Source organism: Cariama cristata, unplaced genomic scaffold (genome assembly GCF_000690535.1).
Source record: "Cariama cristata isolate BGI_N322 unplaced genomic scaffold, ASM69053v1 scaffold2831, whole genome shotgun sequence".
Taxonomy (NCBI): Eukaryota; Metazoa; Chordata; class Aves; order Cariamiformes; family Cariamidae; genus Cariama; species Cariama cristata.
The window spans coordinates 11,368-36,135 of record NW_009598502.1 but is presented as its reverse complement, the minus strand read 5'-3'; the positions used below and the strand labels follow the sequence as shown (position 1 = coordinate 36,135).

At 35.8% G+C, this 24,768-nt stretch overlaps 1 protein-coding gene across 1 annotated transcript in view; it reads right to left on the bottom strand.

Moving 5' to 3' along the window:
- The window catches only part of HECTD4 (HECT domain containing E3 ubiquitin protein ligase 4), a 63,608-nt gene extending 39,971 nt beyond the window's left edge, over positions 1–23,637 (bottom strand). The window contains 20 exon segments of the mRNA XM_009709300.1: positions 1,100–1,298; positions 2,419–2,519; positions 2,821–2,974; positions 4,037–4,161; positions 5,366–5,494; positions 6,407–6,527; positions 7,195–7,300; positions 7,981–8,051; positions 10,159–10,304; positions 10,718–10,950; positions 11,340–11,480; positions 12,843–12,956; positions 13,052–13,213; positions 14,559–14,751; positions 16,046–16,216; positions 17,163–17,301; positions 17,951–18,059; positions 20,244–20,374; positions 20,741–20,830; positions 23,375–23,637. Of these exon segments, the coding sequence (XP_009707602.1) occupies positions 1,100–1,298; positions 2,419–2,519; positions 2,821–2,974; positions 4,037–4,161; positions 5,366–5,494; positions 6,407–6,527; positions 7,195–7,300; positions 7,981–8,051; positions 10,159–10,304; positions 10,718–10,950; positions 11,340–11,480; positions 12,843–12,956; positions 13,052–13,213; positions 14,559–14,751; positions 16,046–16,216; positions 17,163–17,301; positions 17,951–18,059; positions 20,244–20,374; positions 20,741–20,830; positions 23,375–23,637 (2,898 nt within the window).
- Positions 23,638–24,768: the final 1,131 nt, after the last annotated feature.

Sequence of the window (24,768 nt, the reverse complement as noted above, 5' to 3'; positions counted from 1 at the left end):
AAATCAGGAGAAATCCTAACTTCCAGTCCTCATGCAGAGCTAACGAGAACACACTGCCTCTCTACTAATAAATGGATTGATCCTGCTCCCATCAAAGTTAATATTTTGTCAGTGACTTCAGTGGGAACATGACAAGGCCCAAAGTTTTCTGGAGGAGTTTAACCAGTAATGGGCAACATTAATATTAAAGAAGCTTACAAATAACTAACAGGAGTGAGTACCACAGGACTTGCTCTATGTAAGCAAGCCATTTACCATTGGGGGCGAGGGGAAAGTAACCTTTCCAGTTCTGCCCAGTTTAAACAAACTGTGCTGATCTACAAAGTAGGCAGCTAGATTACAATTTGAGAAATAAGGAAAACTGAACAACAGCAAAAATGAGAAGGAAGTCAAACTTTGACAACCTGAGCCATCATGAAATGAATTTTTTTTTTTAAAAAAAAAAAAAAAGGAAGAGTTGGTATGAATTTCTGAGGGGCAAAAAAACCCCCAAAACTCTGCGTGCTCCCTGCCCTGCCCCCTGGAACACACTATATTTCTCCTATTTCATGACTACCACTACTTCTGACATCTTTTGAGGAAACTTCCTATTTACAGAGCCTAACTCTTAACAAAAGATCCTCGTAACTGATAGGTTTTAAACATTGAAAGAGTCACTGGATATTACGTTCCGAAACAATACTCAAGAAGAATTAAGCATATATTTTTGGGGGATTGTTTCTTCAAGAATAATAGAAATTAACAATGAATCATTTCTCTTCATCTTCGTGCCTTTTCATGTCAACAACTCTTTGTACATTATCTATCATTTAGTTAAGTCTAGTCTTCAGATGAAACTCAAGAAGTCTTCTCAGAAGTTATTCAGACTCATGTCACACAAGAAATAACCACTCTGCATCCCTGTACTTTACAGCCTTTAAGTAGACTGTGACATTACAGTGTACGCTAATAAGCTCCTATCAGTAAAAACCTCCTGCATTATTCTGATCACTGGAAATAAGATGCCATGAAAGACAAGGGGCAGAAAAGATGAAAATGGGAAGCGGTGCTGATGGAAATATATACAAAAGAAAGAATTTCTGAATTGGCTCTTGCTTACCTTATCGTAGTCATACTGTGAAGAACATCTGTTGTCAAATCTAAGATATAAACAACGGGCTCCTGGAATATGTACAGTTTCTTTAAATTTATAGTTATCCCTGACGGGATGAACTGTTTCTACAGTCTTCCCAGCAGCCCAGGGAGCAGGGATCTTCAAACCCGTAAGAAAACCTGGTTCTTCTTTCTCTTCCAGCATTCTGAAATTAGAGTGAAAAATTAGTCCTAAAATCCAACACACAGATTTCTACTATGTATTCAGCCATCGAAACTGTATGTACTTAAAAGCACCTTTCAGATACATAGTGACACATAGGTATTGACTCCTCATTTTAGACATAACCTTATTGAGGGAACATACAGAATTTAAACAGCATGAACTCTGTACATTAGAAATAACTATGCCAATCTCTAACCTGTAAAATCTGAACTTTTCCCTATGATTTCCAATTTCCAAATTACAGTAAACAAGTGAAGTAGCACCATAAAAAAGTAAATGGTATTATATATGCATCCTAACACATGCCTGGCAGCATAAAAACACCCCTTCCCTCCTGGGACAGCACCCAAAACTGATCATGCTGTCATAAAACAATACACCTAATATTTCACTGAAGCTTATAATTTGGAGGAGGATTGAAAATAAATCCTTCAGAGTTTTCACACAATATATTACAATTATCACAAATTGTTTAATACTACAAATTCGGCAACACTGCAAATAGCTATGATAAGCATTTTTAATTTAATTTAGCTGTGTGTTTCTGTTTCTAAGCAGAAGCTGTATAACTGAGCTGAGACACAGGATTTAAATGCAGGACTTAAGATCATTATATTTCTCTATGTAAATGAAACCATTTAATATCCTTCCAATGGTTTTAATACTGTATCTCATGCTGACAAAGTAGTTTACATTTTCTCTTCATGGTCTTCCTTAGTCTAATTTATTGTAAGAGGAACATTTAGAATTAATTCCTAATGCTTGAGGTGAGGTAAAAACCAAAACAAGCAAAACCAAACAAAAACCAAACCATATCCTGTGCAAACAATATGGAGATACTAATAATTTAATTCTATATGCAAAAAAATGTTAGAACCAATTGCCTTTTGTGAAGGCTTATATAGCTCTAAGACAGCCTCACAAACCATTACAGTCTTGCCTTCAAAAAAAAAAAAAAAAAACAAAAAACCAAAAAAAACCCCACAAACACACAAAACCCAAAATCGCTGCTTTAAGATTTATCCTACAGCAATGGTCAAATGAACTTTACAGCTAAGATACTTTATCCCATGAAAAGACTCAAATGTAAAGAAAATCACCTCTCATCAGGTAACAGCTTCCCTTTCTGTTCTGATGCACCACTGGGGGAACTGTTCAGTTCTGAGAAAACTGGAGACTGAGTTTTAAGCAGCAGCGCAGTCTGTGGCACAAAGTATAGCGTTAGAAATACGCAAACAGTAAATCATTTTAAGATCTTGTTATTGAAATACATTAACAATCACACTGTATGTTGTTATTGACAATAAATCACTGCTTAGTAGCTGTTGCACCAAGTCAAATTTAATATTCAGTATCATCAGCTTTTGCAGCTCTTAAGCAGTTCTTAAACTATGATCTACAGATCACTTAAGGCAGAAAGTTGACCAAAATCTACAGCATTTTAGAACACACATGCCACATCTTTTTTCCTTTCTAGACAACTGCTGACACAAAGACCATACCTGACTGGTGTAAAGAACCAGTTGCACCAGCTGAGGCATCAAGGCATCAGCCATTGTTAGAGTTTGCAAATTTGGATGCATCAGAGATGTCAGTAGGACGGGAAGCAGATGACCAAGCATAGTAGCCTTTGTAATTTGCTCCAGGCCTTTTAATCTGTAAGAAGAGCCAAGTTTTACATGGTAACAACTATTTTCATAGAGTATCACTACTATTTTTAGTCATCTGTTTAATCTTGTAACAGCCTGCGTAAGTAGGCAATTAAAAATTCAGCAGAGAACATTGGCATTACATTTAAAAAAACCTTAGGAACTTAGTATCCTGAAAACATTACAATTTCTCCAAAGTGTTGGCGACCTAGTCTTTGCTGTCAATTCTTATTAAACAATGATAAACTAGAAGACAGTAAATCAAAAATTTAATAATTACTTAGAAAATTATAAGCTCCCTTGGGCATGGGATGAAAGTCCACATCAAACAGAAAAGTATTTGTTCAGTATGTATATCACCCTCCCAGCACAGGTAGCTCAAAGTACTTTAAAAGAATCTGTATCTACAAAAATATGTTTTCAGATGCATTTCATGCTCAAACATCTCAAAGGAATTGTGTATTTTCAATAAACAAAACTAATCTTGCAGTCACAGAAAAGCATAGAAACTGAAATCTGAAATACAACTGGGAGAGTGAGATGTTTGTTTAAGCAGAGAAAAGGTTCACAGCTTTTGTCTACATCCCATTCCCAACGTATACTTTTAAGTGGACAGGAGACAGGGAAGAGCAAGGTGATGTTCTCTGATGAAACATGCAGGATATCATAACAACACTGAAGACTTGTCATGGATAAAATATCTAGGCCAGATACTAGAGATGTAACAGTCAGGAATTTAAAAATAATAATAAAAAAATGCCCTAGCTTACAGGAATATTCCCAGCTAACTACAGTTTCCAGTTACCCTGCTCATAAACACCATCGTAACTGACTAAAACCTTACCAATTTCAAGCTTCTATGGATTATCAAGCTAGTAGCACTAACACAGAGAGCCTGACCAAATTCTTCAAAAGATAAGTCCTAAGCAAATGCTACAGAAAGAAACAATTCCTATACATTCAAAGCTCAAGCATGAAGTTAGAAAGAATAAGTAATGCTAACTTTGCTTGTACAATAAGCCACAAATACCAATAGTCTACTGTTTTCAAGTTAGCATACTCGTCTTACCTTTGCTCTCTATCAGAGATGTCACTGTTTATTAGTGCTGTAGTGACTTGTTGCAGCATTTCTAAGACTTCATCACATCCTGTCAGAATTTGTGTAGCAAGAGACAAAATGCTGGTCTTTAGCTCCTAGGTACAAAAAGAGTTATAGGATACTTAAATTCTTAGAGAATACAAAAAAAACGACAACAGAACAAAATGATGGATTTCCAAATTAAAATAATGATAATGTGACCTGGCAGGCCTGCAGCAGTAGATTCATCCAAGACTTAAATTTGATTAACGCTAAGCCCCAAAGTGCTGGGAGAAACTAGGTGCATATTTTACAGGATGCACCTCCAGTTTCTAGAGGGAAGGAATCCCCAAGTCCAGCACAGGAGAGAGAGCTGTTAGCCAGCCAAGGTACAGCATTGGTGACAGAATGTCCTAGCAGGTATGAGGATCACTGTAGAGAGAGAAACTGAACAATGAAAACATGGGTGAATAGCAAAACAAGAAAAGTACTACAATATTTAGCATTTACTCAATGAGCCTGAACAAATAACTTTCAACTGCAGCAGATTACAAGCACACAAAGTCTCAAAGAGTAGCAGACAAAACCAGCTTAACAAACAATACCAGAAATTCAGAAGTCAATACCATTATAGAAGAACTGTTACCATTACAAAAACTACTATGACAAGACAGCCTGCATGCTAGGACAAATCTGGCTTCTACGAGTTCATTCAAGACTGTTCCAGTACTAATATGAAACGACACCATTTTAATAAACTTTATACCAACAAAACTACTGCTGTCCACAAACTTTGTCCTCTAACAGCTTCCTTGCCACAAACATTATTCATGCTATTTCAGACAACAGATGTAGGTGGTTCTACACAAGCTTTGTAAGTTAAAACTGCAAAAAAGCAGAAGCCAGGTAAAGCAAATGAGAAAACTCTTCCCTATTTAAATTGGAAAAATATTTTTTCAGGGACCACCTAAGTGATTTGGAGAAGAGAAAGTGGGGGGAGTAACATGTCCAGAAAGGATTCCTGGCACATCGGTTTTCTTACTAGCACATATTAAAGACATTTAAACCTCATTATATGTATATTTAGGAAGGGAAGTGTCTGCTCCCACTGACAATACAGAGCACCAGCTGGAATACTGAAACAGAACAATTGCAGACTTCAGCTGCAGAACAGGAAAAGAAACTGTCTACAGTAATTTAACTATATCAAAAGTAGAAGAATCAACAAAACAGTGTATGTAGAATGCATTGCAGAAACAAGAGGTGTCACAAGACCACTGACTGTAGAGAGCCATACTAGAAAAAAAACTTGGTGTTTACCTGTACCTTCAATGTCTCTCCCTGCAAGGAGCTGTCACTGTCATCATTTTCATCAGGTTTAATCAAAATAGTGTTACTGAGGAGGTGGTTCTGTACAGCCATCAGATACCGCAAACACGAAGATGCAGCCTTTAACATAAATAAGTACACTTTACATTATCTAAACCCTTTAATCAACCTTGATTCAGGCAATCCTTGTACTTTGAAATATAAAAGAGGAAAAGTGTTGAGGAAGAGGACAAGCAAAAGCAAAAAAATAGTTTCCCTTGAACAGAAATTATTTTGCTGATTTAACACAAGCTTGTTAATACATATTTAAGAGAATAAACTGTTTGCAAACCACTGAATTTTGTGAAATAACTTGCAAAGCAAAGAAGCAGTACCATTTTATTTGAGTACGTACCATTACAGTAATTACTGTAACATTAATTAATTTGTAAAATATAATGTCACCATATAGCTACATTTAATTCACATTCCTGAACGTGATGGTTCCATGCTACTACTCCTTTTCCATCCTCCTGCAGCACAAGCCATGACGTCCTGTCCCCTCCCCAGTGTTTGCATGCAAGCTCACCTGCCTTTGCCATCAGCCAGATCAGGGACCTGATCCTGCTGAAAACATTTATGTATAATTTTACCATTAAATAATGTCATGTTTTAGTCATTTATGTCTGTAAATGATAATCCTTTCTGCTTGTCTGAATCATTATACACAACTGTAGACAGAGCTTCTTTTGGTTTTTAAGCTGTTGTGAGCTTTGAAGATACACAAACTGCCTTCAAATTGAAACAGCTACCAGAGCAATTGGAAAATATGTCCACGTATAAACCTGTTTTAGCATTACTGTACAATTTACATGGCTGTAAAATTGTTGCTTCTTTCCCTGCACAGCATAAACAAAAGACATTCTTTTCTTGTATTTGTTAAGACACACAACTATAAAAGTTTCACCTCTGTATACTCAGTGAAGATGACGGATTTAAGGAGGAAAAACAGCCAAAGGAAAATACACTTTTATCAAAATACATTTTACTTACAGGCACAGTAGAAAGAAGCCTTTGAAAATCATCTTTAGATACAGTTTGGCACTTGGTGATTAAGACACAAGATTCTCGGACAACAATCTTGAGAATGTAGTGCAACAGCTCGTCATTTAGTCTTCAAAAAAATGCGAGAAAGATGTAAAATGATAATAGTCTAATTATGATATATTTTGTATAGCTCATCTCAAAAGCCTCTGCAAGCTGTATCACGAATTATGTGAAACCAAAACAAGTATCTGTTCAACTTCAGAGATTCAGACACAAAGAAAACAAAGTCTGAAGTGTTTTAACAATCAATGCAACAGATTACCAGTGATTTCCTGCACTGCGCTGATATAAATCTATGAAATCCAATGACTCCTAAAAAAAAACCCAAAAACACCAAAACAAAAAACACCACCACTCCTCCCAACTTGAACAGGTACTTGAGACTGACATTTTTACTGCTGAAAAGTCACCTAACATAGTGATATGGAGAGCAATGTCACAATATCATAATTATTAATTATCATCCTCATTTACCATATACATTGTAAGTAGCAAGGAATCCAAAAGTAAGCCTGTGTACAGAAGTCTCCAAAGTTTCCTGTAAAATGTCAAACTTTTCTCTCCCTCGTCCTAATGAAATTCTACCCATTACGGACACAAAGATAGTACTTCAGGTCACACTGCCAGTAAGATAACAAGCAATTTCAGAGAATTTTATGCAAGTTTACCTAAAGCAAATAACAGAAACATACATTACAAACGGGCAGGAGGGTAAGTATATTGTTGCATTTTACCTGTAATGATCATCATCTTCACTTCCAAATCTGTTGTTCTGAAGCTGTTCAGCTAAATTAGTCAGGATAACATCGCGAAGTTGAGAGAGACCACTATTTCTCTCTCCTAAAATGGAATGCAAAAACTTTTGCAAAACAGCATTTTTACAGAATTAATTTATTTGTATTTCCTCAGATATCTTGCTTAATGTACACTACTTCTTACAAATTACTATATTTACAGTGTAACCCGATTCCCTGTTGATATTACAGACTATTAAAACTCACTCTGCACATAGCACTATTTTAAATTCCAAAGACTTTGACGCATGAACGCATTCCTATGAAGTAACAAATTACTGTGCATCAGCTGCTTCTAACTCCACACTCCCATTTCATGGTGAATGCAAGCAGATTATTATTCTTTCACTGAGGACTAAAATTACCTCTGGGTACTGTGTAATTGCTACGGGTAACATTAATTGCTAACCAGGTGTTCTAAAGTACAACCTGGACAAGAAACATTGTTAACAGTGACAAAAAGAGAACTTGAATCCTTTTGGATTTCAAACAGCTGCCTGATTGAGAAAATTTTTCCTTTTCTACACCTAACATACGCTTGACCATGTAGCAATTCAGAAGGCAGCTTCAGAATTTGAAGTATTCCATAATTTCCTACAATAGGATAAGTTTAAAGCAGATTCATGCTCAATATTCTGAACCGTTCTCCCTCCAGAGGTTGAAAACAAAGTGTAAATCCTTCTCAATTAGAAAAAAAACACTCACATGTCAATAAGACATTCTCACCTTCAGTTAAGACCAATTTCAATAAATTATTGATTTCTGCTTCTCCAGGATACAGGATATTTAAACCAGAGCTAAAGAAAAAAATAAAACCATGTATTACTTAACGTATTTAAAAGTGAACAAAATAATTTCAATGGACATGTGAAAAATGGCAACACAAGATCTCAGCTTAGCATCTGACGTAACACTTAGAATGACTATGTAATAGCTTCTTCCAACTTAGAAAGGTATCCTCCATATTATAACATTCATATTAGGCATAAAATAAGCAGTTGCTTTCTCCAGAAATTTCTTGTAATCAGCTATATTTTATTGTTTAGGTCCCAAAGCTTCAAGAGCTATTTGCTTCCCTCTCAGAAACTCCATATTAATCACTTGTATATACGACAGCACAATCATTCTTTCTTTAAAGAGACAGATGTCAGGAAAAAAAAAAAGGCATGACGGCTTAGAGAACGACTCAACTCTGGTGATGGGGTAAGAGCAGTGGCTTATCTGTAATAAGAACAATGGAAAATGCAAGAGACAGTAATCAAGAAGTCACTACTGTTACAGTTTTATATGTAAAGACTGGGTCCTTATAGAAATCTTAGTTTAAGCTAAGCAGAAGATTCTAGAACTAGCATTTCGGAATCAACACAGCTATACATAAATACTCCTGGTGGAGATATTTTTCCCCTCTAACTTGTGATGAACTTTGTCCTTTCTACATGAATTACCACATCAAGAGAGAAGCTCACAGTAACTTAAAAGGAATACTTTGTGACTGTCTGAAGTGTTGAAACTATTATGCAGACTATTTCTTCTCCTTTTCCCTTTTCTTTTTAAATAACACTCTCATAGAAAAGAAAATGGGTATGTTTTTCAGCTTCACACTGACAGCAGAGATTATTGCAGCTTCCCTCTGGCTCATACTGACCAACTTGTGATACAAACATCAGAAAAAGTTATCATACACTGCAAGCTAAGTTTGAGGTTTCCATCAGTATCAGAATCCCCCAATGAGAAGACAGGAGGAAGGAGATATTACCTAATCCTCACCTCTGAGTTTTTTACAAGTCATTGGAGGATATAGGGTTAAACAAGGGAAAAATGCAGCAGCTGTCCATACAGTTGACAGGATACACTGACAGGATACCCTGTCAAAAAGCAAGACCTTGAAAATGCTAGATAATCATACTAAAGATATGCTATTCTTCACTCATTTACAGAGTTGCATAAAGCCACTTTGATTTGGAACGTCATGATTCACAAAAAAAAAAATTCAGGTTGATCTTCAGATGATTTTGTTCTCAACCTTTGGAGCACTTCCCACTTGAAAGCAGATTATATTTGTGCTTAAGATGTTTGAGACAGTATTCCTTGTCCTTGAGACTTACATTATCTCCTTTTCATGATACACAATCACACTTTTTGCTCGCTTCCCTGTACTTAGTCATTCTGCTATTTTGACAAGCCAGAGAAAGGTAATCACACAGCTTCAGGTTCAAGAGGTGCAGTAGCTAATATAATGTGGAGCTAAAGCAACCATCCTGTTTAAGTGTTTGATGACTTGGTGTACCGGCCCAGAGACATAATGCCCACCCTTCTACCAAAAGAGATTCCTGTTTTCTAACCATAAACCTGACCTTCTCAAGACAGTCTTACTACCCTGCTAGTGTTCTTCCCTGGGTCTTCAATCTTATAGCATTCCTCAAGCATTATTCATTTTGCTTCCCCTTACTTTACATTTGTTTAGGAAAATTTCAGCATTGTCACTTGAAACACTGGTATAACAGCTGACAACATTAGCTTGCCTATTCTAGAACTACAATAAACTATATAAGCTAAATATGAAAGTCATTCCAGCTATCACTGAAATGCAGAAAACTTGGCTTGAATTTAACAGATCTATTATAATAAACATTAAAAAAAAAAAACTAAAGAAAGCCAATAAAAAGCAAAAAATGAAAAGGAGGAAAGTAATCATTATCTGTTATTTCACTGTCATCATGACGCACACATTGTATTTCCCTTCTTCCACACATATAAATTGTAGTACTTTTATCATACTATGTCAATCTAAACTTTATCACATTAATTTAAACTGCTGAATACAATTTGAATGTTCATCTGTGACAACATTTCCAAATAATCAAAAATCTAAGTTAAGTTTAATTTGACAAAAATGATACTTACCTAATAGCTAGACAAACCTCCTTCTGAATCTCAGAGCAAATCTGATCCCTTGGTGCCATCAGTAACTGCCAAAGTAATAGGCCAGACCTTCTAACAATATCTCTGTTTCTTTCAGTTTGTGGGCTGAAGAAAAATTTAAAAACCACCTAAGAAAAATTAAACACAACAATATTAAAAATTTAAACATTGTTCACACTAACTCTTTTTCTGCAGTCAGTTTCTCAAACTATTTGTCTAGGTCACTAGAAACCTGTAAGTCAGAAACTGACTTTGGAGCAAGAAAAAAAAAAAAGAAAAAAAGAAATAAGGAAGTAACCTCTCTGGATTTTATTTTAATCTGTAAAGGTGGCAATTACACTTACATTTAAATTAGGACTCTTAAATGGGTGTATAAGATACTGCAAAGTCCCTGTTAAGTCAATCTCCATTAAATTCAATGCAATGGAGAAAAAAAAAACACACCTAATAAAACTCAAGTGCTTGCCTGTATTCTAAAACAGTTTTTTTCTTTTTTTTTTTTCTGTGTTTATTGTGAAGTACATTTAAGATGTCCTTGTACCTGAAAGACAACCAGGATGCAGCGTATTATACAGGTATCTCCATTCACCATAGCTTTTTCCATAATGTCACAAATACTGCTGAGATGATGTGCTTCAATTGGATGTTGCTTGCCCAAAAAATTTGTTATGGGAAGATTGTTGCTGGCTGCAAGCAAGTTGAGTTGGTGGATACACATGGCACCAACATGGTGCAGTAACTGGTTAATAACCTCATTTGTGGTTGCTGCATCCCCTAGAAAAAGAAAAGCAGTTCAAATGCTGTCTACAAACACAGACTATAGCATTAGCATTTCCTTCTAAAATGCAATATATCATCATCATCTCTAGCTTCAGGACACTCGTCCACATGATAAACAAAAGAATTATCCACATTACTTTAAGTAAACGTACTTGCTACTAAAGGTAGCAAGAATCCAGAAACTTTCAAACACAGCTCGCTTTTTGCTCTTTCCTTTCTTAAAGCAAAGATAAACCATGACCAATAATTAAAAACAACTTTTCAAGAACGAACTCAACTTTTAATGGGAAGTTTCAGAAGGTAGTTTCTGTATATTTATTCTATAATAATAATACATTTCACTTCCACCTTGTATAAAATGCTGACTTGTAGGTTTACCTCACCTTTGGGCTCTGTAATGACATGACTCACTCCCAGTCTCTGACAGACACAATGGAATGCCTGGTTGCCAGGATTACACCACTGATCAATATAATCATTAGAGCATGTCCATATCATGTTATTCATAGTATCATAACAGGCACCTAAGAAAAGGAAAATATTTTGTACATCAAATTTTAGAACATTTATTAGAAAACCAGACTAAAGTATTTTTATAGTGGATATAAATAAATTATTTGCTTTAAAAGTTCTCTGTCATGACAGCAACTTAGTAACAATGCGTTGGAATGAAAAACACTAAAAGGAGATTTCTTAACAAAGGAATGAAGCAAATGCGCATCTCTTGATTTTTCAAGTAAATGTACAATAGCATCTGTTTCAGGTAAATACTCCAATGGTCATTATTTATAAATACATAAATACATCATTCCTCCACAAACTTAGCAAACACTGCCACAGTGCCTAAACTAAAAATAGCTGAGTCTGGAATCAGATACTAGTAAATTCTAGGAAAAGCAGAGGGGAAAGTTTCAAATTTATTTTACTACAGCTATTGACAATTAAGCACCTTAGAACTTGTTTTAAAGGCCTTCTGGTAAAAACATAATAGCTTTAATAAAACTGACAGCTTGCATGGTGCAACTGTTAAAAAAATTTTTAAGCTTAGAGAATCATCTCCTGAAAAGCTTAAAGCCTTCAAACACAAGCAGGTCCAAAACAGTAAAAGGAAAGGGATGAGAGGACTATAAATGTGACTGTTCCATGACAGAGGCATTTACAATACTTTAAAAGTTAAAATATAACCCATTTATCTACGTTTCAAACGACCGAGGTAAATCTCCAATAGTAGCTAACAGGTTAAAACACAATTATACCTATCAATGTATCCTAGCAGTTAGAATATTATTTATCTCAAATATTTTTAAGAAATACATTCTTCCTTAGGTAACATAAAAACACTGCTTGTTAAAATGTTAATAATGATATGTAGTGTTTAAGTAGCATGGACACTGTTCAAAAGATCACTATACCAAATATACAAGCAGGGTTAAAAAAAAAAAAAAAAGAGTCCCAAAGCCTGAAGAACACACTCATGAAGTTTGAGTCATAAAGCGACAGGGAAATCAGAAATACCTACAACACCGTTCCAGCTCAGATGCATTTATGTATTTTCAAATATAGAGATAAGATACTCAGAACTTTGTAGCACCTGAAAGCATAAGCAGGGTATAAAAATCGAACTTCTTTCAAGATTCTTTTCTGCTACAGAAAACACTTCCCTTGAGCTTGTGTGCTGACACTGCAAAAGCAGGACACTGGAAATTCCTTCAGGGAATTCTGAACTTTCAAAAGTGTTAAATTTACAAAATTTCACCACAGACATGAAACCCCACCAGCTGCAGAGTTGCTTATTGCAAATTAAAATCCAGATGGATTATTTAGAATTTAAGGGCTGGATATGTCTAGTTCTGAAATATTCCCAGAAAAGGAGATCTACTTCTTACCGAGTCCTGGAACTAGAGCACCACGTCCAAGTGAACTTCCTGCAGCATCAATGAGATCTGCTCGGCTTGTGAACTGCCCATCCGAAATATTGAACACCAAGCTTGAAGCAAGAACTACATAGAAGAAAGTCTCCAATAAATTCCTGAAGAGTTTATTGTATTTCAGAAAACCAAGGACTTAAAATCTGACACAAATGTGTCTGACTTACTTTTTAAAGATGACAAAGCACTTGTTCCTCCAAAGAGTGAGCGTGTTGCAGAACTGCCTGATCCCCCTGGGGGTGGGACCAACATCACCAAGTACGTTCCACATGTGTATATCGGAGTCTTCCTTAACATTTTCAGTGGCAGCCCACAGCTAGTGTTTGCAGCTGAAATATTAAACAGAAAAATATAACATAAACATGTATTTCCTCATAACATTAAAAACTCATAATAACAGGCAGCAAACAAGGCAGATTTCTCTTTAGGGTCTCAAATAAATCAATACGGAAATTCAGTTAAGCTACAATTTGCAGCATACAGAAGTTGCTTTAAGAAGTTGTATATAGGGGTGGCCTCAATCCCACACATTCAACATCAATCCCCAGAAGGACACAAACAGTTTAACTAAAGAGAACAGCTTAATAATTAAAAAGAAGACAGCAATCTCTAGTTTCCTAAACAGGAAAATTAGAGGCCTAAAATTTAAGTATAAACAAAACTGTTTTAAGAATTGTATGGTGATAAACACATTGAAAGCAGTATCTTAGAGTCAAATAATCTTTTAACATAAAGACATCATTTGAGATTCACTACGCATTTACTATTTTAAGTTCCCCTGCTCCACATGAAATGTATACAGGCATAATGATCTAGCTCCTGCCACAGCTGATCAACACTTTTCTGAGCACCGACTGAAGAATTATCCAAGAATAACCACTTCTTCTTCTTCTGTAGCACTCTAGTTGTTAACTGGAAAAACACAGCCTTTAAAATAGTTCTTCAAGCTAACTCTTTGCCAATTTCCCTGTAAGCATATCTATTTCCCGTCTAATTTATTTTTATGGAAATACCTTTAATTGTTTAAAATTGAAGAAAGAAAACTCATGTATATATCAAGGAAGAGGAGAAGTGATTCAGGATAAACTGAATAAAATCTTATCTTATGACAAATCTTACAAAGCTCCAGATCATCCTGAAAGTCATCAGTGCTGTTCATTCAAGATTCCCTAATTAACGTGGGTAGTTTCAGCAAGCCCATGAAAGAATATCCAAATATTGTGCAAATTACCTCAAAAAACCAAAATTACCTCAAATATATAATACTCGACTTACTTGTGAATAACAGTTTCATTTTCTAAACTGCAGTCCATTTTTACATAACAATTAGAAGCTCAGTTGAACTGCCAGCAGAGAAATGTAATTATCAGTTTGATCAAACGTGGCATAAACCAGTCCTATAAATGAATACATGAGGAAGAAAGGGTGCTACAAGTATGGCTCCCTTTTTCATTCTTAAACTTTTGTCACAATCAATGCCTAATTTAGCAAAGGAACTTGTAATTCAAGCATTAAGCAAATACTGCATATATATATTTCAAACACGTATTTTGGAAAAAAGAATGCACACTTTTTTTTACGTGTCCTAATGGGTTAGTAATTACTGGAACTGATACCACATGTGTTAAGAAACAAATCACGAAAAGTTACTGAGTCAGTAAAACCTCTTCTGACCTGCTTGGTCCTCTTTCAATGTATTGGAGATTGTAGAACCAGTGAGAGCAGCTAATGTTGCTGACGGGGAGGCTCTGTACCTAGACAGCCTACTCAGAAGCATCTCATTTATACTCTTTGCAGATTCACCCTCTTTTCTCATTAATATAATTCGTTCCTGGAGTGGATTTGCTATACATACACCATTTTCCACCTATTAAAATGGAGAAAAAACCCACAACTTTTAGATATTAAAATCCGTAGGAGACAGATTACCTTAATCAAACAGTAAAACCGAACAATCCAATATATCAAGTAGGGATACAAACTTAAACTCTACTGGCAGAATTTGTTACAAAAAAGTGTTACAAAAACTAGACAGATGAGTATTTGTTTTGTTCGCAACTTTGTGGTTCAATATAGTATCTTCTATTTTGTCTGTCCTCAGAGTTGCTTGTCGTAATTTTAAGCTTGTTTATGGGACTGATTGAAAATATTTAACCTCCCTGTATTCTTAATGATGTTTCATTGGCCAGCTCTGTAAAAAGAAGTCTTTAAATCATTTGCCAGCCAAAAAGTGTAAGCAATTATTTTCCCAGACCATAATCTTCAGGGGATGTGTTATTAAAGAACATGTCTCTTAATGAAGACGAGATCTGATTTACAGCATTAGGCATTTTCTGTAAGTTGTACTACTATAGCCTACCACTTCTAGCTCCATTGTCCCACTAAGTACAGCTGTTGTACAGCAACTGCTGAGCAAATACACAGACATTGCACCCAAAGCACTCCATCAAAGCTAAATCCTCAGACAATTTCAAACATCAGTACTAGAGGTCTATGAATTGCTGTAAGCTCTGCCACATAAATGAGTAAAATTTTTAGACTAAGGTGCTTCATCGTCAAATTAAGATACACAAATACATATATACAGATGCAAGTATATATATGTTTATATGCACATATGTACATACACATATATAAACCACTGAGAGAAAAGTGAGTTCAAATTACCGATACACTTCTCTAGACTTAATATTTTGAAATGCATTTCTTTTTACACTAAAACCAATGACCGTCACATAAAATAAAAAACATCTTAGGCTATAAAATGCAGCATAGACAAAACAAGTGTATTTGTAACTTGTGGGATCTGATTGGCTTTTAACATAATGAAGCAGATCCACAGTAAACAATGCTTTAAATCCTAATATATTGAATTACTGTCCCAGCATAAAACTTAATTGCTAATTATAATAAAATACATTTTACATTACAAGACAATTCATACTGCTGGACTATGATAGTCGTATGTCCTCTGAAGATAAAATTGAACAATACACCTTCTGTTCAGTTAAAAGTTACTTCATAAACACATTACAAACAGCTCCTCAGATTACACATATCGATATCCAACTCTAATATGTTGATTTGAAAATGCTGATATTTAATTAAGCAATAGTCATGCTACCAACTCCAGGGTCACAGAAAACACATAATTTGCTTACTATAAGTTCAAAAATATCCATAAAGACAGAGTGGCCTTTTGGTGTTTTTTCATTGAGGCTTGCAGGAGACCAAATCCAGTAGAAATATGTACCATCTGAAGAAAGATGCACGGTAGTCATGGTACTGCCAACTGGGAAGTGATTTACTGGCATTGGGATTATTTGACATACCTACAAGAAGGAGAGCATCTTAACAGTTCTTATTTTGAAGTCTGTTCTTAGGAGTATTAACAGTGTACTTAAATAAATAAATAAGATCAAGTGCAGTTAGTCCATAAGAGGCCTATTATTGGACATAATAATACCATTACATTTATGTGTTACAAAGAGTTATTCTATAATGTTTGCCAAATGGACCTACTGCATACAAAACAGCTTATATATCTAAACATCTAACATATCTAAAAATAAAAGTATCATCTCCTCTCTAATGATTGAGAGCATACCTCCAGTACCATAAGGAAAACAGACATGCTAAAGAGTTATCTACTTTCTGCAACTTCTCTGAAACATTACTTGAAACCTTGGAAGAAAAAGGGAATCCAAACATTCTCAGTTTCAGGAAACACTGGACATAAATGTGCACATCCATCCTTAAAATCATGGCAGGAAAAAACCCAAGGTAAACAAACTATCCATATTACAAAGGATGACAGCTCTTTATCTACAAAACACAATCCAATCAGAAACGACACCTGAATTTTACTACAGTAGAAGAATAATGAGCTGTTCAGGAAGATTACATTTTCAGTTTAAGTCAAAGTCCATTTTGCTATTGCTTGATTGTTTTATAAGGTGACCATGCCGTATTCTAGCTCTTACAATACTATCATAATATAGTACAGTGTAAGTCTGTATATGCTTATACACGCATGTGTATATACACACACACATATACACGCATGTGTATATACACACAATAACACACATAAACAGTCTATAACATAACTTATGAATTCCACCATGCAACACTTTCAATGGGGCTTTATAAAAAGGCAGTTTCAACCAAGTAAGAAGACACTTTAAGGACAAAACTAATTACAGCTAGAAATGATGGTGATTAATTAAGAATATTTTCTTACTCTACTATAACTCTGCAATGAACTGTTCCTTTTACCTGAAGGGTATGCTGATCCACAACCTGGAAAAGGGAGTGAGGCTTATTATCAAAAGAGACGGGCCGATGAAGAAGTTTGCCGTTGCCAAAGGCAACCCACCCAGTCTCCAGCTCCTCATTACGGCAGTACACAAAACCTCTGGCAAAAAAGCAGTATATTACAACTCTGTAAAACCCTGTGCTATTTTTTTGTTTTTCCAAGAACAACTCGAAACCACATGCTTGAACTTTGACTGAGCTTAAATTCAAGTCAGCGTACAGCAGCAATCTCTATTGTAAAAGACTTAAAGCATAAGAAGCCTCATGACTTCCAAGCAATAAAGAAGCAAGCAGGTACAGTGAGTCACATCTGCACTAATCATTTATATAATGAATGACATAATTAGAAAACAAATACTTACAAATACAGCAATTGCACAACTATAAATAAAAAGGTCACAAAACTCGTCTATAGCAGACTTTGCTCAGCAAAGAGCAAACCAATTTACAATACATTAAAAACCCAAAATCTAAACCACTAGCTACTCTGCTAGTATACTTCTTTGCGGGAGGTTGGACTAAATGGCCTCCAGAGGCCCCTTCCAACCTAACTTACTCTCCAATTCTAGAGAAAACATACTCAAGAAGAATTTCAGATGAGAAAACCAAAACATTAAAATACCCTTTAATGAAAATGCATAACATGCTCTAGTCTTGTTACACATAATATGTCAGAGAGGTTTACTAAAACAATAACTTTTTTTTTTAAAACAGATTTGCAGAACAGCAAATATTCAACTGTCACTTACCGCAAAGTACCATGTAATCCAGATCCTAATTTGCTTATTCCTCTGCCTACTGAATTAGTTGTATAAAGATAGAGTCCATCTGCTGCAAGACAGCGCCCTAAGTCTGCATCTGAATCAGGAAGAAAGAATAGAGCAGAGACCTCCTCTGTAACACACAAAACTGGAAATTCTCCACGGTCATTATGCTTCTGTGGTAGCTACCACAGCAACTGAAAACCAACAGATGCTCATGACAGGTCATTACCAATGGGTCAGAACCATTTTTTTTTAATACTGAATTTATTATTTAGTGTTCTAAAAGCTACTGTAACATAGTCAAAGTCCATTCTTTTTAAGTAGTTTCTTTACATTTCTTTCAAGCCTTACAGAGGTGCTCAGTTTATGCCTAACTCACTCACATGAATACTAGGGCTATTTAAATCTCCTGCTATTGCCAAATAAACTTAACAAGAATTAGGTGCTAGTCACTTCGCTTCTCTTTTGAGATAGTAAATTACATTAGCGCTGTTTTTTCATTATTCAAATGTACGCCATCCATTTCTGAATAATTTCTTTCTCTACCTGTCTTTGGGCATTACGGCCCAAGCTGCTGATTAAAAAAAAAAAAAAGGCAGTAAGTTTGAACTTGCTTTTTCTGCACACTATTCAAAACTATAAACACAGTAAGGACTAGCGTACCCAACCATGCTTAGAAACATAGGACTATTAAACCAAACTCGTTTCAAGTAGAAAATTCATTAACTTAAATATAAAACAATTTGAGTACTTGCTATTAAATGCCTTCAGAATGACGCAAAGGAGCAGAAGACCATTCTCTTCTGCTTTTGCAAGAGGTAATGCTGTTCAAAACTCAGAACTGGCAGTGAGATAAAATACAAGCAATGTTTATGACTATGCAAGCCTTTCTGCTCAGGACCGCTGGTATAATACACTGTGTGTGAAGAAGGAATAACCTAATATTGAGCCTTGATCTAATTCCTGGTACAACTCTGTGCTTCTCTTACAGCTACTTAGCAGAACCGTCCACCTCTGAACACTGTTAAATTAACACAAAATGTACTGCAAACATAGTTTCGTCAGTCACAAAGTAGTAATTATTGGGATGGGACACACAAGTCCAGTCAATCTATTTAAGTTCACAGAATCTGAACTGTCAGCTAGGGAAGGGGAAAAAAAAAATAATCTAGTCAGTCTCATAGCAAGAAAACCTCTTCAAAATACAGATTTTTCAATAAATTCGCAGATAGCCTAAAATGACAACTCGGATTTGTAAACTGCTATGGCTTGCATTAAACTTGATGAGATGTCATCAAACTAATATTTCTAAAGCTATGTGAACTCTCTTATTTAGTGCAAAAATAGTAAGCAAACAAAGCAGTTAAAATTAAGAATTAATTCAGGGAAAGAAATACCAAAAAAAGCATAAAAAAAGAACATACAAAACAGATTGGACAGAAACAGAAGTAGAATAGGGAAGGGGGGGAAGCAATGAACTTATACTTCTAAAAATAAACATGCTCTGCCAATGATAGCTAGCTACTGAATACAGTGATACTGCACAGGACAAATTACGCTTACTGAGAGACTAACGAGTGGATAATATCCAAACTTAGTTTGACTTCTCTGCCAAATTCCCACTGAAGTCAGGGAGTGTCACTGTATCTACTGCTTTTGATTGTTTTCTACAACTTGATTACTAAACAATTTAAAATAGCATCTGATCTTCAGCAACAAAAAAGCAATGTTTTCTGAACCCCATTATCTTGCAATTAAAAAAATATACACCATACTATCATTAACACACCAGACTTAAGATTTAGCCTCTTAATTTTAATATAAACCAGGATATTTTTCTGACTCTGAAATCAACTTTCAAAAAAGCAAACAAATCATTTTCATATCTAGTTAGAGTAACTTAATGAGAACAGGTATGACAAACCAAACAATGTAAACAATTTAGTACTCCTGTAAATCAGGTCCATTTTTTCAAAACTTCAGTTTTGAATGTACAGACTAAGACAATGAAGTGCCCAGACAGTTGCTGCCCTCCTCCCTCATTATTTATCAGGCTTCAAGACACTCCTACGATGGCCAAATCTCTCTACAGATGGTCCCTCTAAACCTTTCATCTTTCAGTTATTTGATATGTACTGTACATGTTTTTACATTACTTCCAACAGAAAAGGAGAAATCCTTTCCAACTCTGAAGCTTTACATTAATTTTTAAATAATTATCATCACTAAAAGCATCTTGTCCTCCCTTGCTAATCTTGACAGTCATGAAATAATTCACCTTTATTTTCACTGCTGGAACTAGTGTTGGCATCAGGTGCAGGTAACATGTCTTCAAAGCCCCAAGACACTATATGCTTTCCTCCAAGCAAACAAGAGGGTGATCCAGGTCCTCCCTCCAAAAGCAACAACCTTTAATTAGAAAATAAAATAAGATGCATAGAGAACAGCGATAGCAAAAACTAGCTAAATCAGAAGTTAAGATGAAGATGTATTTGAAGTAATTATTCTGTCAGAGTTCATAAGCCACTTAAAAGAATGATCAATATTTAATTAAAAAAAAATAAAAACTTAACACCGAAAAAACAATCAGTAGATCCTTTTAGATTTTACTTTCTAATGTCTTCCTTCTGCAAGTGACTAAATTTCAATCTTTCCTAAAGCTTTCAATAACTCTAAAGCCTTTTAATCACATTTAAAAGACATTTATCTGTAAACGCACTTACACATTTTCAGAGCTGATGTAAAAGTGCTACAATTAGAAAAGTCACTACAAACCTGTATAACACATCAGCCACAGGCAAAGATCCTAGATCAGTCTGTTTCTGTAATAGATGCACTGTATGAACAAAGGTTTTCAGCGACCCTCTAAAAGGATAAGAAAAACATTAATTCAAGACGTCTATTGAAACAAGACTGAATACACACAGACAACAGCACCTATACAGAATACAATATCCAGTACCATAAACAGAGAATATCCAAGATAATGTCATCAAGCTTCTTTTCTAATCTGCATTTCTTTTCTGGATGATTTTCATTCTTTTGTAGAGGAAGTGAAAAGAGGAAGAGAGGGTACCATAAAGGAAGAATGCTGGCAAACTGCTGGTCTAAATGGTGCTATCTTTTTGGAAGAGGATGAAGCACCATGCAGGTAGGGAGGTCAGCAACCACGGGCTGTGTCATAAACAACATGTACAGTAAAGGCAATCTAAGCACATGATAAAATTCCTCAATCTTGCATCTATTACAGACAGCTACTTTCAATATTTCTTTAGCTGATTAATTATATTTAGATCTTCAAACATAATCAGCGGGTCTTCCTGGGGCTGAGCCAAAGTATTAGTAAGAGATGCTGTAGACATAGCTAGAGATGGCTTTCTTGACTAAAATAGAAAAGACCAAACTAATTAATTTATTATCAAGAGCCTGATTGCTTTTGCATCCAGACATGAATTTGGAAGCCTTTCCCCTTCTGAAGTGATGCATTCAAATGCACATAATGACTAGGTACTTCTGAAAACAAAATTAAACCTAAGTAGAAGTTGTTTCTGATCTTGCCTGAAAGTGTGTTGCTTTAAAATTTCATTGTGATATTTACAAACAGATGGAGTCTGTAACTCTAATTATAATTCTTGTTCATTCATAAGTTTAATACTTTTTTTGGAGAACCTATGAAATCTGTATGTTAATACAGTGGAAAATGCCTGGATTTTGTAGAAATAGACAGATATAGAAGTCTTTAACAAATAGATTTTACAGTTTGTGCTTTAAAGGTCAGGGTATTAGGAAGAAGTCATTTTCTGAAGATGTGGTGGCTTTATTTCCAGGCATAATAGCCTAGCTAAATACAAGAATCTTGACTGCATCTTAGGCGTGATAGCAGTCAGTTATGAACTGATTTCTTCAGAAGCATGACTGATCAATTGGAGATCCTTTTCATGCTCTCTGCTGAGTATAGCCTTTTGCTTTCTGCCACACATGGTCAGTCTTAGCTCCTTAACTCTCCTCCTCCATGACCCAAACCCCACTGTCATTTTCACCTGTATGCTTTTACTGATAAGCCTCACCTTGGAGCAAACTGGCACTGAATACTTAAAATTAATTATTTAAAATAATATTTACCCTGTTGTTTTATTCTTAGTAATATGAAGCACCCAAGATTGTAACTAGGAATCTCAATAATAGTGTCATTTTGAAGGCTTTTCCTTCATAATGGTACCCAACACACAGCTTACATATGTAAAGGAAAAATGCAAGGCTTTCATAGCTGAACACAGCACGTCAAGATATTACAACTCTAAGCAGCGCAAGACAGATTTGCAAAGAAAATATAAGATCGACCTCCATTGCAAAAGCTGTATTTGAAATTTAGTTCTTTTACAAATTAAGCTGCAAAAGAACATCCCATACTTCCTGAAAACTGACATCTGGAAAAAAAATAAAATAAAGAGACCGCCACGTTTATCAAATCCAATTTATCTGAGCTATGTTCAAGCACATTGCCTTTTAGATAAGGCAATCGTCAGTGCAGAAGAGTTTGCCACATACAGTAGATTTCTCATTGACTTCATTAGAACAAGTACACTAGAAAGTAAGTGTTTTTCAATTGAATAAGCTTTTTCTAAAGCAAATCACGACATCTCCCGAGAGCTTCAACATCTTAAATCAGAGTTAAACTTGACAGACAAGGCTGCAATGTGAGAAACATTAAAGCCACGATTTTCAAAACGCTACTAGTGACTTTAGACTCACTTTCACATGGTTTTGCAGAAGCTAATTTTTGTATACTCCTCCCCCTCTCCCCAAGCCCCATCCCCTAGAAAGTTTTTATTAAAAGCACTTGTGGCCACCTCATCCTCAATCACCTGATGCTGTGCTAAATCAATGCAGGGCACAGGATAGTTCAGCCTACAGTGGCTGAACTCTTCACTGGCAACAAAATGAATAAATGCCTCCAGATGTTTCACAGGCAACAGCGAAATCTAAAACTAATTGCCCTGAAACTTGGCAGTAATGCCTTCTAGAGCCAAAAGAAGGTGCATAAGCTACAGGATTAAAAGGGCTGTACAAAGGGAAAAGTGAGACAACTTTCCTCCATGATAAAAACATTTGGAACCATTCCTAGAATGGATCACTGCAGTAGAAGCAGCAATATGCACAAGAGGCACTTATAACCTAGATCCTTCTGTTTTTACATATGCTAAACACACGCAAAAAAAAAAATAATCAAAAAACGCTTAGCTTATCAGTTTCACCCTTTCCAAACCAATATTTAAATACTAGAAAGAAAAAGACCAATGTTAACCAAAAATTAGTATTAACAGTGTGGTCACATCATTTTGATTCTTAAATATAAACATTTACTACCAGCATCAACCACAACGTGCCATTTCAGTACAGTTTCCCTACCTTGCACAAGCCAAGGCAACTAGGGCAGCGGCAGCATTTTCTTTTTGCTTATATGGAATCTGTTGGCCTGAGGCAGAAGTGTCCTCCAGCCAGGAGCACAGCAAAGACTCTATCCCGTTAAGACAGTCAGCTGGTTCCTTAGTCAAACTCAAAGGCTGGCAGTCTCGAAGGCAATTCAATAGCACCTCAGCAGTTATGTTACAGAGAGAAGGGTCTGTTCTACTTTGAGACTGAATGAGGGGAAAGACCAATAGAAGCCCCATTCGTGAAGTAAACGGTGCCTGCTCAGGCTGCTGTAACAAGCCTTGACGCTTGAGCAAGGCCAGTGCTTCCTCATCCCCCGAGCTCTCCCGGTCATGCTGCTCCTCCAAGGCTAGCTGGCGTTGGGCGTTCCAGAGTCCACGCAAAGCGTTTAGTCGGTACTCCAGCAGTCGAGCATAAGCATTGCTCTGGTTTCCACACACAGATCGTAAGCGCTCAGCCAGCTCCGTCGGATTCTTGGTCTCAAATGTCAGTATCTGAAAGGAGGGAAAAAGTTGGTATTTATCTGAAAGGGAAAAAAGTAACATATGCCTGTAGTATGATTTCTAAATCAGCTTTCCCCTATAATAGATTGTGGGGTTTTTTTATTTTTTTTTTTAATTTCTGGGCATGAATAAAGTTACATTGAAGGTCAAAGAGCATGCAAGTGGTAAGGAGTCTGTTATTGTTCTGTCAGCATTGTCACTGAAGCCTGCGCTTGGGGGTTGCTGACGAAGGTTTTTAAACTTTCAATCGTGATGCTAAAACAACAATAATATAGATTGTAAAGAAAAATACATACAAAATGGTATCTTCGAAAATAAAGACTCGCCTTCCCTGCAGCTTCCCTGCCCCCCCCCCCCCCCCCATTAGAGGCAATTTTGCTAAGAACTTCAAAAGGATTGAGGGAGTGGAGGGTCCCAGGGGCTGACTTCAGCCCTTCTATGGAAACTAACAGGTCAACAATATTTTGCAGTAAGAATGTACATGTTCTAGTTTTAGAGCTTTTCAAAGAAACAAACAAGTTCTCTAAAACAAACGAGTTTTGTTATACGCTCACCCTCCCCTGTCTTTTTCCCTCCTCAATTTCATCATATTGCACTTAGCTACACCTTTCTCAAGATATTTCCAGTTGCTGCCATAGTTTAAAATCCTAAAAGACTCATCATCATCATTTCAGACAGAAGAAAGAGGCTTTTTTGGCACTTCCAAGTAAAACTGGAGACAAAGCTGGAACAACAGAAAACAAGTAAACCATCACAGAAAGAAACATATTTATGGGTTAGTACTCAGCTCAGTACTTGAAAGAACTCAGAATTTAAAGTAATTTATGGACAACTCTTCTCCCTACAGCATACAACAATAGTTGAGAT